General features: G+C 36.6%; 1 protein-coding gene across 1 annotated transcript; it reads left to right on the forward strand.

Moving 5' to 3' along the window:
• The first annotated feature begins 9,028 nt into the window (after window positions 1-9,028).
• On the forward strand, window positions 9,029-13,464 carry LOC135128809 (uncharacterized). The gene is made up of 2 exons (XM_064055887.1): window positions 9,029-11,935; window positions 12,046-13,464. Exons 1-2 carry the CDS (start codon window positions 9,029-9,031, stop codon window positions 13,462-13,464), a joined length of 4,326 nt encoding a protein of 1,441 aa, XP_063911957.1.
• Window positions 13,465-13,832: the final 368 nt, after the last annotated feature.

Consider the following 13,832-nt stretch of genomic DNA (forward strand, 5'->3'; position numbering starts at 1 on the left):
TACCAACCGCAACCCTTGTCAACAAGCGTCCCCAACTTTCTCTTTTACCTGCAATGTATCACTTCCGATTTTAACCACTTTGTACATAGACTTCGAACCGTCAACAACAAGTAAATACAGTGTTACACAGCACATATTTGTGTATCATTTATATCAATCTTTTTCGGTACGTATGTATGAATAACAATCATACATCCAACAGCGGGCGATTCCGTCCGATTTAGGTGAGAAAAACTTCAGTTGATGACTCAACGCTGTTATCACAGTTCTCAGCAGTGAATCGATGCGATTCTGTCCTTCATTTCAACAATCGGTTGATATTTTATCACAAAATATTATTAATAATCTTCAGAGCAATTTTTTCATATTTCTCCTAAGATAAGAAGTTTCAGTAGCAATCTTGGTCAATAGAAAAATCGAGAAACCATAAAAATTTACAACAAAGATCGAAGTCATTTTAATACTCATTACAAAAATGGGTGAAACTTCAAAATCCCTGTCAAAACTGATACGGTCTAAACCGATAAAAAGTCCTGTTGATATTTTGGTCTTGGTTTTAAATTTTCTCCCTTTCCTCGCCATGCCTTACTAAATTGTTTTTCTTCTTTTTCGCCTTGCTCTGTCTCTTACTGTTTTCGTGATTTGGCTTCCTTTGTTTTTGGAAGGTATACAACCTAGTTGACATAAAGAGGAGATTGTCTCTATCTCCTCAGAATTGTCTTCTTTCTTTTTGAGTTTTCTAGACTCTTCTCTTTTTAGTTTTCAGCAAATAATCTTTTTTTTCTTTGCCCATCTATTTCTACTATGTTGGTCGTCCCTTGGGATTATTATTTTTCAGGATTAAATATGATAATAAAACATTTCACACAGAAAATTAACCAAAATATTAAACAAAGTGTGTCTGCTCTACAAGGCCAAATTTTTAGAGGTTTGTGTGTATGAGACTCCATGGGGACTATAATCACCGGGGAATAATCGCGCCAGTCATTGGCGTTCGTGCCAAAAAATAATCACTCGCGTTGGATCCCCATTTAATTAGTCGCGAGTTTATGCAGAATGTCATCAGGCGGGAGTGTCAGGATGTGATACCAGTTTTAAGAAACTAATTCAGCCGCGTATTTAAATTAACGCTCATGTTTCAGTCTGACGTTTACCCTCTTCAAGCTCGACTACTACAACCGGAATCGTTTCAACCAGCGAGGGACCGATAAAATAACATTAATTCCTTATGAACGAAGAACTTTGAATAAGATAATAGCTCATAAATCACGCGAATTCTATAAATAACCGTCCCAGAGCCACCCCACACGCCGGCCCAATTAGCCCACCAGTCGCCGCTCTTGTTAGCGACACGTCATGGGGTTAATTCTAATGTTAGACACTCATTAACGCTCTATCTGCCATCGAAGGACCACTCAATTTAATGCCACTTCGCCGGCACCTCTCCTCGAAACTCCGTGCGATAGGTCCCTGGAAAAAGTAAAGATTGTTTTAAATATAACGCAGTCTCGACCGGTTAGCGTCGGTAAATCAACAGTAGCTCGAGTTATGTTTGGCGGACATGCGACCGGAGCGCTGCATGCGAGATACACCGGAGGAATAAACCCGCTTCGACAGCTCGCTCCGGCCGTGTTCCTGCTACGCGGACGATGTTCCCACACGACAAATTATTCGATCCGGGGTCGCATATCAAGATGAATGGTTTTTAAATAAATTCATTTGCCGGCGTCCCGCAACGCGCTACTTCGGGGCCGATACTTTCAGCTAATTAACGGGGATCGCGTGCAGTGGCGGCCCGACGGGGGATTATTTAGAAGATTTTCGACGATGTCGCTAAGTGACTTATTTATTTGCTGAAAGAAGGTAGCAAGGGCGGGAAGCGCTTTGTCGACATGAGGTGGAATTTTAATTTCGTGTGATAAGTCTATGTATATTCAGAACGATATTTTTGTAACTTTTTCATTTCAAATCAACATAAATTTTCGCCGATACTGTCACTGCGTAAATAAGCATGTTTTCTTTACATTTGAGAAAACAGTTGGAGAAACCTGTGAACAGTAGGTGGAAAAATGTTTGAATAAAAACGCTATACGACTTTTTGCTGGTTATTATCATTCGCTCATTCAAGTATTCATTCATTGTTAAAGGTCAATGTGAAAGACTATTAGTTGTAGAAACAAGTGGTGGTTCTGAGAAGGACCGATTTTTGACAATGATTCATGGTGATCGACTTTTTATTCTGACGGATGTTTGGCCCTTGTCACACATTGTTTACTAGTACAAACATAAGAGCTACTTAGAATGCTACTACCTTTTTACAATAAATGTTGAAAATGTTGTCCTTGACTAGAAGTACAGGCTTCAGGCGTTCGCACGGATTGAGATCGGGTGAATACGGAGGCCCGGTTAGGGCCGTTTCTACCGACCCACTAGTTAGGAAAATGGTTATTTAGACATTCAGTTTTTTAGTTCTTAATCTTAGTCGTTCTATCCCACTCATTGAATAATGGTTATGGTAGATCAAGAAATGCTACCAGTGGCTTGTATAACAATTTATATTTAATTTCATATATTTTTTTCTAGACATTGCTACCACTCAGGAATGTGGACTTTACAGACTGCAATAAATCTTATTGTGAGCTATTCCCCATTCTTTTATTCCAAATATTTCGAAATCACCCTGTATACATGTACATCTACCTTGAATTCAACTGACCGAAATTGATATGGTTAAGGAATAATAATATATGCACATCCGCAATACAAACACAATGTACTTATATTATATACACATTGTTCCCTAATTGACTGATAAATCACTAACGCACCAACAACATAATACCATCAGGTCATATGACTTATTCACGACTTGGTCCAGGTTTCTGGTGACGTCAAGGCCTCATTTAATTTAGACTTCACCCGCCGACACCAATTTATGAAATGTCCGAAGAAAATTCGCTCTATTCAGTCCGACGTCCCTAAACTGAATTAAACAAATCCTGCTGATTCCGAACGAAGAGCTTTATTATTTAAATGGCTTCCATTTATGGCGTCGCAAGAAGCTCATACATCAAAAGTGTGAAAAATTAAAAACGAAATAAGATACCATTTTCTGCTTTAGATTTCATACTTCTACCATTAATCTTCATAATCCTTACCTGCTCCCTCTTGGTTGCACAACGCCCGCGGTCGTGTCAGCAAACACATGGCCAGGGTGTTAATGACACCATATTTTAAGTTATTAATTATTACGTTATGCGAGGGTTGCACTCACTTTATTCGGTTATCTGAGAACTATTACGAGGTAGGGTGGAAGGAAGCGAAAGCGTCGTCCCTGCTCTTTCAAAGAATTTAAATAAGGTCGATTTTTGTATAGGAAGGCGTAAATAACACAAGTAAGACGATCGTTGCGACTTTGCTGAACTTTCCGACGTGATAATGATCATAAAAAAGTAATAATAATACCGAATAAAAATAAAAAAGGAAGATAATGAAAATATATTAAAATGTTTTTTAGATAAACGTGCTAGGTGGAACCGGCAGGAACTTAATGAAAGTTGTAAATTTTTGAACAATACGTATTCAGTTTGACTCGAAGACTGTTGCCTTCATTTAAATTTTTCAAAGCAAGAAGTACAATTCACAAACTAAATACGTCCAGTTTTTTAGATAAGTTATAAAACTGTTTACTCTAAATTTTATTTTTCTGTCGAACATACAGTAATACAAAAAAAAGTAAAAAATGCAGACGAAAACGGGAGACCTACTTTTTCATACTTTAGAAGTTACGAAACGCCTAGTTAACAAGCGAGAAATAAAAACTTGAATTACCTCAGTTTATGGGTTATGTTAAGACGCCAGTAGACGCAATATTTATTACCATGAATTAAATACGCAATTTTCAGACCCGAACAAAGAAGGATTTGCGGAACGTTTTCCCATGGGATAGTTGCAGGCAAATTTAAGTTGCAACCCTTATAAATAGGGTGAAGGTTAATTTGTAGATCTAGCAATAAAACGATCGAACGGATAATAAAAGAGATGGGTAAATGGCGTAAATAGAAAAACACAATTACCTACTCTATGATAAGTATAATTTGAAACAATAAAAGAAATTTGATGATGTTTTAGTTGTTAATATTTAATGTTATATCGATTTTCCAAGTTAGTGAGGTTGTGTTGAATGGGAAATGCACAAAATTCATTATAAGGTAATGAAGGAAAGACCGAGACTTGAAAGCTGTGTTCACGAAGGATGAAATAAACATATGTCTGGAAGGCATATGAATCAATCCTACCACTCTATAGCGACGATGTTTGAATATCTTAATTTTATCATTTACTCGTTAAGGAAAGAGAAAGGTGAGAGGGAAGGATCTACGGAAATTAATATTTTGTTATCACATGTCATTACCCGTGATGACATCCTAGAGGTTTGTTATCTAGATATGCTAAACTTCAGAAAACCGTTGTCTAAAAGCTAAAGAGTCGTGGCAGATTTTATAAACATAAAAAAGATACACGAGCATCTAGGGGACAGTCGACAAATTACTAATTACTAAATTATTAATTTTATAAAAAAAAATGAGTTCTTGTGGCACGATGTGAGCATAAAATGTCAAATAGAAACAAGTTATTTGAAATATTTATCACGCATGTAAATATTTGTATTAGTTTGTTGTAATTCACTCAATTTTGATGATATGTAACTCCACTAGGACTAATAAATCATCACTGACAATATAATACACAGTGGTTCCCAATACGAAAAGAACGTAATAGATTTAAAATGCTGTTATTTTAGAAATAAATATAAGTATATAATAGAATTTCTTTAACTAATACTAGCGTGAAACGTTTTTAACTAGTCTTTAAAAACAGTTTAATTGTTTGTACATAGTTTAAACGAAGAAAAGAAACATTTTTATTTAAAGTTTGTCTAAAATCAGGACAGTTTTAATAAAACAAACAAACAAACTAGTATGTTACTGGAATACGTTATTTTTTAAGTTTAATGTTCTATTTTTATGCCATTCTTTGAGAAATATTACATTTAGATCTTCTTGTGAATATTGACGTTCTTAGTTGAAAACTGATTTTCGATAAGCAACCAAGAAGCAGATATAAGGTCGAATTAAATTTGAAGACCTTTTAAAAGTTGTACTTGCTGCAGTTTCATGTTTTCCACAGGCCTCCAATGTGTTTTTAATTTAAAAAAGGGAAAACACCATGAGCCCCAAGATTTTATCAAATTCTTTAAAAGATGACGCTAGAGATCCCAAGATTCTTTAAAATTCTTTCAAAAACTATACACCCCAGATCTCCAAGAATCTTTTAATCTGTTTCAATTACAATCTTTAGAAAAACAAACCATCACAGCTCCTTAAGATTTTTTAAAATTCTTTCAAAAACTGAGCAAGAGAGGCCCTCATGATTCTTTTATTCTCTGTCAAAAGCAAAACACCAGAAGCTCCCAAGAATTTTTAAAATTCTTCAAAAAAAGGCAAGGCGGTTCTTAACATTCTTTAACTAAAAAAAAAAAGCCGTCAAGGATCCTAAATTTTTTAAAATCTATTTCAAAAGCAAAACACTAGGAGATTCAAGATTGTATTAAAATCTCCAAAGAAGATACTAATCCTTTCAAGGAAAAAAATATCAGAAGTCCCCAAGGTTCTTTTAACACTTTCAAAAGCAAAACACCATAAGGCCCCAAGATGTTTTAACAGTCTTCAGGAAAAACAAATGGAGTTCTAAGATTCTTTAATTGAAAAACAAAAACAAAACACAAATTATTCTCAAAAATCTTTTAGTCTCTTTCAAAAGCAAACCACTAAGAAACCTCAATATTTTTAAAAAATTCTTGAAGGAAAGACACTAAGGATCTGAAGATTTTTTAAAAGTTTTTCAAATGTTTGAAAATTCTTCAAAAAATAACACTAAGGATGCCAAGATTTTGTTTAAATTTTTCCAAGAACTAAACACCAGGGGCCTCAAGCTTATTTTAACATCTTTCAAAAGCAAAACACCAGAGGCCTCAAGATTTTTATAAATTCTTTAAAAAGAAACACTAGGTATGCCAAGATTCTTTAAAATTCTTGAAAAAATAAAACACTAAAATTCCCCAATATTTTCTTCAGTTCCTCTAAAAAGACGCTAGCAACCCCAGATTCTTTCAAACTATTTAAAGAAAAAAAGACTCGAGGCCTCCAAGGTTCTTTCAATCTCTTTCAACAGCAAAACAGCAAACGCTACCAAGAATAAAAAAAAATTGAAGTCAATATTTTTTCGAGAAAAAATTATGTTTTTCTGTCGAGTGAGAGTGGAAACTAATAGAATCAAGAATGTGAAAAAAGTAAAAAAAGTGTTAATTGTAACTTTTTTCACATATATGTCAAAAGTGCCAAAATCAGTGTTATCTTATCAAATACTAGCCCCGCCCACCCACCCTGTATTTTCTTGTAGGATATGTCATTTGCCAAAATCTGTCTTATCTTGGCAAATATTAGCCCCGCCCGCCCACCCACTCTTTTCATTCTAACGACTAATTTTATTTCTGTTCAGTATAAGATCATTCCACCTATTCAGAGCGGATAAAACCAATCACCGAAATGGAGCCTGGGTGGGTGGGCGGGGCTAATTATCCTTTTTTGTCGAGTGGTAGTGGAAACTAATAATAAAATCTAGGATGTGAAAAAAGTAATAAAATTGCTAAACTATAACTTCTTTTGTTATACCATGGCCGACTAGTATAAAGATTATGGCCTGTCCAAGAGGTACGATACGTGTTGCCATCTATTAATAATTACACTTAATAATTTAGCAAAATTTTAATTTGACTTGACATTATGGGACATCAAAACGTGTAATGGTGGTTTGTTTCGGTATGAATGCCTTTGTGCCTTTCAAAAAGTGTTAATAATTCTTTTGTCGTTTTTGAATTATTAATAGATGGCAGCACGTATGGTACCTTTGGCATTCCTTTGGACAGGCCAAAATCTTTATACTAGTCGGCCATGGTTATACCTACTATTCGCTATAAAATTTATTTCTTATTTCATGCATCTGACCTGACTTGACCTACCGTGACCTGACCTCTTCTAGTTAAAAAAAAGTCTAAAATGTCAAAAGTGCCAAAATCAGTTTTATCTTATCAAATATTAGCCCCGCCCACCCACCTTTTGTTTTTTGGAAGATATATGATTTGCCAAAATCAGCCTTATCTCCGTAAATACTACACCCGCCCTCTTCTAATTCTAAGGACTAATTTTACTTCTGTACAGTATAAGATCATTTATTTGATTCAGATCGGACAAAATCAATCATTGTTCTTTTAATTTAAAAGCAAAATACAGGGATTTCAACATTCTTTAACTAAAAAAAAAAACACCAAGGGTCCTAAGATTCTTTTAAGCCTTTTTTAAAGTCAAAACTCTAGGAATCCCCAACATTTTAAAAAAATTCTTCAAATCAAGGTACTAGGGATCTCCAAATTCTTAAAATTCTTTCAAAAGCAAAACACCACAGGCCCCAAGTCTCTTTAAGTTTCTTTTAGATACAAAACACGATGTGTCTCAAGATTTTTTGAAATTCGTTCAAAAACAAAACACCAGAAATTTTTCAAAAAAGGACACTAGGGTTCCAAGATACCTTAGTTAAGAAAAAACAAGGTTTTCAAGATTATGTTACAAACCCTGTGGATACCAAGATTCTTTAAATTTTTGTTAAAAAGAAGGAACGAAAAGCCCCTAAGTTCTTTTAATCTATTTCAAAAACAAAACAATGAGTACCTCAGAATTTTTTTAAAATTTACTCAAAAATAAAACACCAAGTAACCTAAGACCCTTTCAGTCAGAAAACGCTGTGTTATCATTTATTACAAAATATTTTACTACTAACAAAATCACCAACAGAATTGTACAAGACGTAAATAAATTCAAAAATTGCAAAATAATATGCAGCAATCAATAACAAATGCATCATTACACACTAATTAATTTAATTAATTGCAAAAACAGCACGACAGTGGTTACAGAAGAAATCCAATAAAACACACTGAATAGAGATTTCCTAAGTATCCCCAAAAATGAAACTGCTATAATTCCGGGCTTTTAATAAATTTGAACACGATAAAATAACTCAACTGCATATGTTTTCGTTTTTACGTCTATATATTAGTAGTTATATAGTGGGGCTCCTACCTCAATAAATTTCAGCTATGACCTGACCTGACCTGACCTGACTTGAGCTACCTCAATAAATTTGAGCTATGAGCCCCACTACTTTTTATCTAGCGTTTGTCATCGTCTTGTCCTCGGTTGACTTGACCCCTTGTTCGGTCGGGTTCGGGTAGTGTCGTGCACAGCGATCATTCACGTTTTCGGTCGGCACGTGTCGGTTGTTGACCCGGGGGTTCAATGTCCCCTTAGGTCGTGTTTTGCACATACTCTGTACACTGACGATCCTCTCATATAACGAAGTATGAAAATACAGATTTATAAACAAAAGATTTAAGTGCAGTCAGGTTGGCCGAGTTGTTTAAGACGTTAGATTTAAGCTCTAATTCTTGAAACGGAGCGTGGGTTCGAATCCTACACCTAACAGTTTTTTTGCGTTTAAATAAAACACATTTTAATGTTATGTTATTTACTGAGGAAATATACTTAGAATACAGCCATTTGTAAATATATATTTAATGAACAGGAACATTTTTTTATTAGATATATGGTTACCACATGTTGGGATTTCTTTGGTCAATTTCATACAGTCTTGTATGGCTTCCAGATTGACAATTTTGGGACAGTCTATTCCTAGCGTTTCCATGAGATAATTTTCTTTGTTTTCTCATGTCACGTATACGACCTCCACCCCATTTTTCTTGATGTATTCGATCACAATTTGTTTAACAGATATCTGATCCTTGGCGCTATCATTAAATCTCAACATATGATGACAACATTGTAGATATCTAACTTGTATATCAATTACAATCAGCTTCATCTTGTAGTAAGATTCAAAGTCACTTAGGTCAATGTTACAGACTTTACACACAAATCTAAAGGCCCTAGAAAACATTAAACGTCCCACTGACCAGTGGGACGATTTGCTTATACATATGATAGCGGCAAAATTCGATCAACATACGACCGTCGCATGGGAAAGCACTCTTTCCAGCGAAATTCCAAATATGGAATCAATGTTCCAATTTTTAACGCAGAGGTGCCAGATGTGGGAGGCATTTGAAGCTAACCACAGTTTCAAGTCAGGTTCAAATAGTTTTCAGAAGCTTAATAAAATACCTAATAATCGTAGTTTTTCGCATCTAGTCAATTCTACCGTTAATCAACCCGTATGCCCATATTGCAAACAATCACACAATATTTATAATTGTCAAGGTTTTTTGGACTTATCTGTAGAGCAGAGATATTCCGAAATTAAAAGACGTAAATTATGTGTAAACTGCCTTAGAGGTGGACATAAATTAGAAACCTGCGCCTCTAGTAATTGTAGAAAGTGCCATAAGCGCCATAATTCCTTGTTGCATTTTGAAAACTCTTCAAGTGAATCAGAACCATCAACATCCTCATTAAAGGTTACCAGTAGCAATTGTGCGCAAATTCTTAACAAAAACATCACTCTTTCTACCGCAGTCATTAATGTTTTAGGTAAGAACGGTAAACAAGTGCAATTTCGCATATTGTTAGATAACGGGTCCGTCTCAAATTTCATCACTGAAAGAGCCGTTAAAATCTTAGGATTACAAAATTTACACAATATTAATTTGCCATTGATAGGAATAGGTTGCACTTCGTCCACTATTAAACAAGCTGTAAAGGTCAAAATTTCATCCATTTGTAACGCATTTGAGGCCAAATTAGATTTTTTAATTGTTCCCGAAATAACAGGCAACGTACCGTCTACAGAATTTCCGCCACTCGCCAATTTACCTCCAAATGTTAAGTTGGCCGACCCTATGTACAATGTGTCGCAACCGGTCGATCTCTTAATCGGTAACGAGATTTTTTGGGATCTCATGTGCATAGGTCAGATTCGACTTGGTAAACAAGGGCCAATATTACAAAAAACAAATTTTGGTTGGATAGTGGGGAGCGCTGTCGCGGCTAGGTACAATCAGAAAACGGCCTCTTGTAACGTAATCAATGTATCCCTGGATAATGAACTAAAAAAATTTTGGGAAATAGAAGAATTCGCGGAAGGTACACCTGTTAGTGGCAATGACCTGTGCGAAGAATACTTTCGGGAAGGTCTTTCCAGAAATGCAGACGGACGCTTTATAGTTAAATTACCCCTAATAAACGACCCTCCGAATATAAGTACTTCAAGGGACCGCGCGTTAAAATTGTTTTACAACTTAGAAAGGCGGATGCACAAAAATCCTCAATTGCTGAAACAATACTCAGAATTTATGGATGCTTATTTGTCGCTCGAACACATGTCTGAAATTCCAAACCCAGACAATTCAGGGTATTTTTTAAGCCATCACCCAGTTTATAATGAATCTTCTCCCACGACTAAACTGCGAGTAGTTTTTAACGCGTCTTTAAAAACCAGCAACAGTAAGTCAATAAATGACAACTTACTGACAGGGCCCAACTTACAACAGGACCTTTTCAGCATCTTGATTCGTTTTAGAACTCACAAAATAGTAATTACGGCCGACGTGCAAAAAATGTACCGTCAAATCTTGTTACATGATGACCATAAGAAGTACCAACAAATATTTTGGCGTCACAATACTAACGAACCGGTCAAGGTTTATCAATTAAACACCGTTACTTATGGGTTTGCTAGCTCTTCTTTTCTTGCCACAAGATGTTTAATAGAACTCGCCAATCAGTCAAAAATTCAATATCCCATAGCATCAGATTTAATTTATAACGATTTTTATGTCGATGATCTCATCACAGGGGCTGATACCATTGAACAAGCCTCACAATTGTTAACCGAAGTAAATTTCATTTTACAATCGGGATGTTTTCAATTGCACAAAATAAATTCCAACTGCCCCAGCTTAGTGAGTAATCTTCAGGTAAATATGCAAAGTACCGTGTCCTTGGACAAACAGCAACCCACAAAGACATTAGGGGTGCTTTGGCATAACGATACCGACACAATTACGTTCTCTACGAATGGTAAAATATCGTCCCAACCGCAAGTAACAAAGAGAGCAATTTTGAGTACCATCGCCAAGATTTTCGACCCACTCGGATTAGTATCACCCATAACCGTAACAGCTAAAATTATCCTACAGAAAATTTGGGCTTTGAAGATTAATTGGGACGAAAGCTTACCTGCCGATTTACATACAAGTTGGGAAAGTTTTGTTAAAAATTTCGGTGCGTTAGATAATATCTCAATACCGCGTAGAGTTATTCACACTTTGGAGGCTGTGCAGCTTCATGGGTTTTGCGACGCTAGCCAAAATGCCTACGGTGCCTGTGTATATTTGCGCACGAGGGATTCAATGGGTATTTATCGGGCCCATCTGTTATGCGCTAAGAGTAAGGTAGCTCCGTTACAATGTTTAACAATTCCACGTTTAGAATTATGCGCGGCCTTGTTATTAGCTCGTATGTTAGATAAGGTGACAAAGATTCTTAATGTGACGATTCGAGAAAAATTTTACTGGACGGATTCATCGATTGTTTTGTCGTGGATAAGTTTAAACCCCGCGACCTTAAAGGTTTTTGTCTCTCACCGCATCGCCGAAATACAGTCACTTTCGGCAGATGCTGATTGGCATTACGTACCGTCAAACAAAAACCCCGCCGATATTCTGTCACGGGGCTGTACTCCGTCTCGGTTAAATCAGTCGCTCCTATGGTGGCATGGACCCGAATTTCTTCAAACCAATACAGAGCACATCAATTTTACGGCTAAAGAACATCCGCAGTTAGTGATTCCCGAAATTAAGGCGGTTTGTTGTTTATCTATCGTTAATCAAAAGCCTGAGGATCCATTTCATTTACTACATAGATTTTCTTCATTGGTGAAGTCAGAGTCACTGCCTATATTTTGCGTTTTAAGCATAGCGTAACAAACAAGAAAAACACAATAAAGGGTTCTTTAACTTGTGAAGAATTGCAACGGGCCCACGATGTCGTAATCAAGAGCTTGCAATCCAAAGTTTTTGCGGAAGACCTGCACAATTTACGGCATCACAAACAACTTTCTAAAAACAGCAAAATTCTAAATTTAAACCCCTTCATAGATGAATTCGGACTCTTAAGAGTCGGCGGTCGATTAAATAATTCGGAACTGTTACCTGATCAACAACATCAATTATTACTGCCCAAAAATCATCCAGTCACCAAGTTAATAATAAAAAAATATCACGATGAAAGCGCGCATTCGGGATGTCAAGCGACTCTATCTGCCTTACGACAAAAATATTGGCCCATTGCAGCTCGCGCAACCGTTCGCGGAGTGATATTTAATTGCCTAAAATGTTATCGTGTCAAACCCATTGTTTATCAACACTTAATGTCAAATCTTCCGAAGTCCCGAGTTACGCCTTCACGGCCATTTAGTATATCCGGAGTGGACTATGCAGGTCCTTTTCTTATAAAAAATGGATATGGGCGTACCACCAAAACAGTCAAAGTCTACATTGTAATATTTGTCTGCTTTAGTACCAAAGCGGTTCACATTGAAATGGTTTGCGGGTGCTCATCCCTCACTTTCTTGAATACACTTAAGCGATTTATAGCACGCCGGGGTAAACCGAGTCATTTATACTCTGACAATGGCACTAACTTTGTAGGGTCTAATCGCCATCTGCATGAATTAAAGACATTATTTGAAAGTAGTGAGTTTAGATCGAGCGTAATAGATATCCTTAGCATTCAAAATATACAGTGGCATTTTATACCTCCACATTCCCCGCATATGGGTGGAATTTGGGAGGCTGCTGTCAAAACCGCCAAAGGTCATCTTAAGAGGGTTATAGGAAAAACATTATTAAATTTTGATGAAATGAGCACTTTGTTGGCAATGATCGAAAGCTGCATGAACTCACGTCCCTTAACCCCTCTTTCCAATGACCCGAATGATCTCAACGCCTTGACGCCCGGACACTTCTTGATTGGTGCCCCCTTGATCGCCGCTCCGGAACCCAACCTCGTGGACGTGCCCTGTAATCGCCTCACCCGTTACCAACTGGTGGAACAACTACGGCAACACTTTTGGCAAAGATGGTCTAGGGAGTACTTGCACACTTTACAACAGCGATGCAAGTGGAATCGTTTACCGGCCCGTCAACCTGCACCAGGAGATCTCGTCATCCTCAAAGAGGACAACACTCCACCGTTACAATGGCCCCTCGCTAGGATTACTGCATTACATCCCGGGCAGGACGGTCAATGCAGAGTGTTAAGTGTAAAAACTGTGCGCGGAGTGTATAAAAGGCCAATTACGAAAGTGTGTGCAGTGCCTTGTACAGACTGAATTAAATTTTATCTAATTTTAAATTCAGCGCGGGGAGCATGTTGTGATTTGACGCTATTTTCTAATATTTCCCCCACCCCGTGCGCACGCATCGGGGGTGTCTTGTTCATTTTCATTCTAGTTTTAAGTTAGTACTGTAAGAGAGTTAGGAAATACAACATTGGTCGAAAGTACCCCGTGACTTAATTCTCCAGTGCTCCAACAGAACTGCTTGTAAAAGCACAAGCAGTTGGGAATCAACAAATATTCCCCAACATTACCTTATTATTAATTTTAAAAATTAAGGTATGAAGGTTTTTCAGATATTGAAATATTTTATTTTAGAAAATTTTTAGTTGACGTCATCATTTATTTGTCTGCAAATTTTA

This window comes from Zophobas morio, unplaced genomic scaffold (assembly GCF_036711695.1).
Source record: "Zophobas morio isolate AGI-343-1 ecotype UQ-CSIRO unplaced genomic scaffold, CSIRO_AGI_Zmor_V1 ptg000014l, whole genome shotgun sequence".
In the NCBI taxonomy this organism is placed as follows: Eukaryota; Metazoa; Arthropoda; class Insecta; order Coleoptera; family Tenebrionidae; genus Zophobas; species Zophobas morio.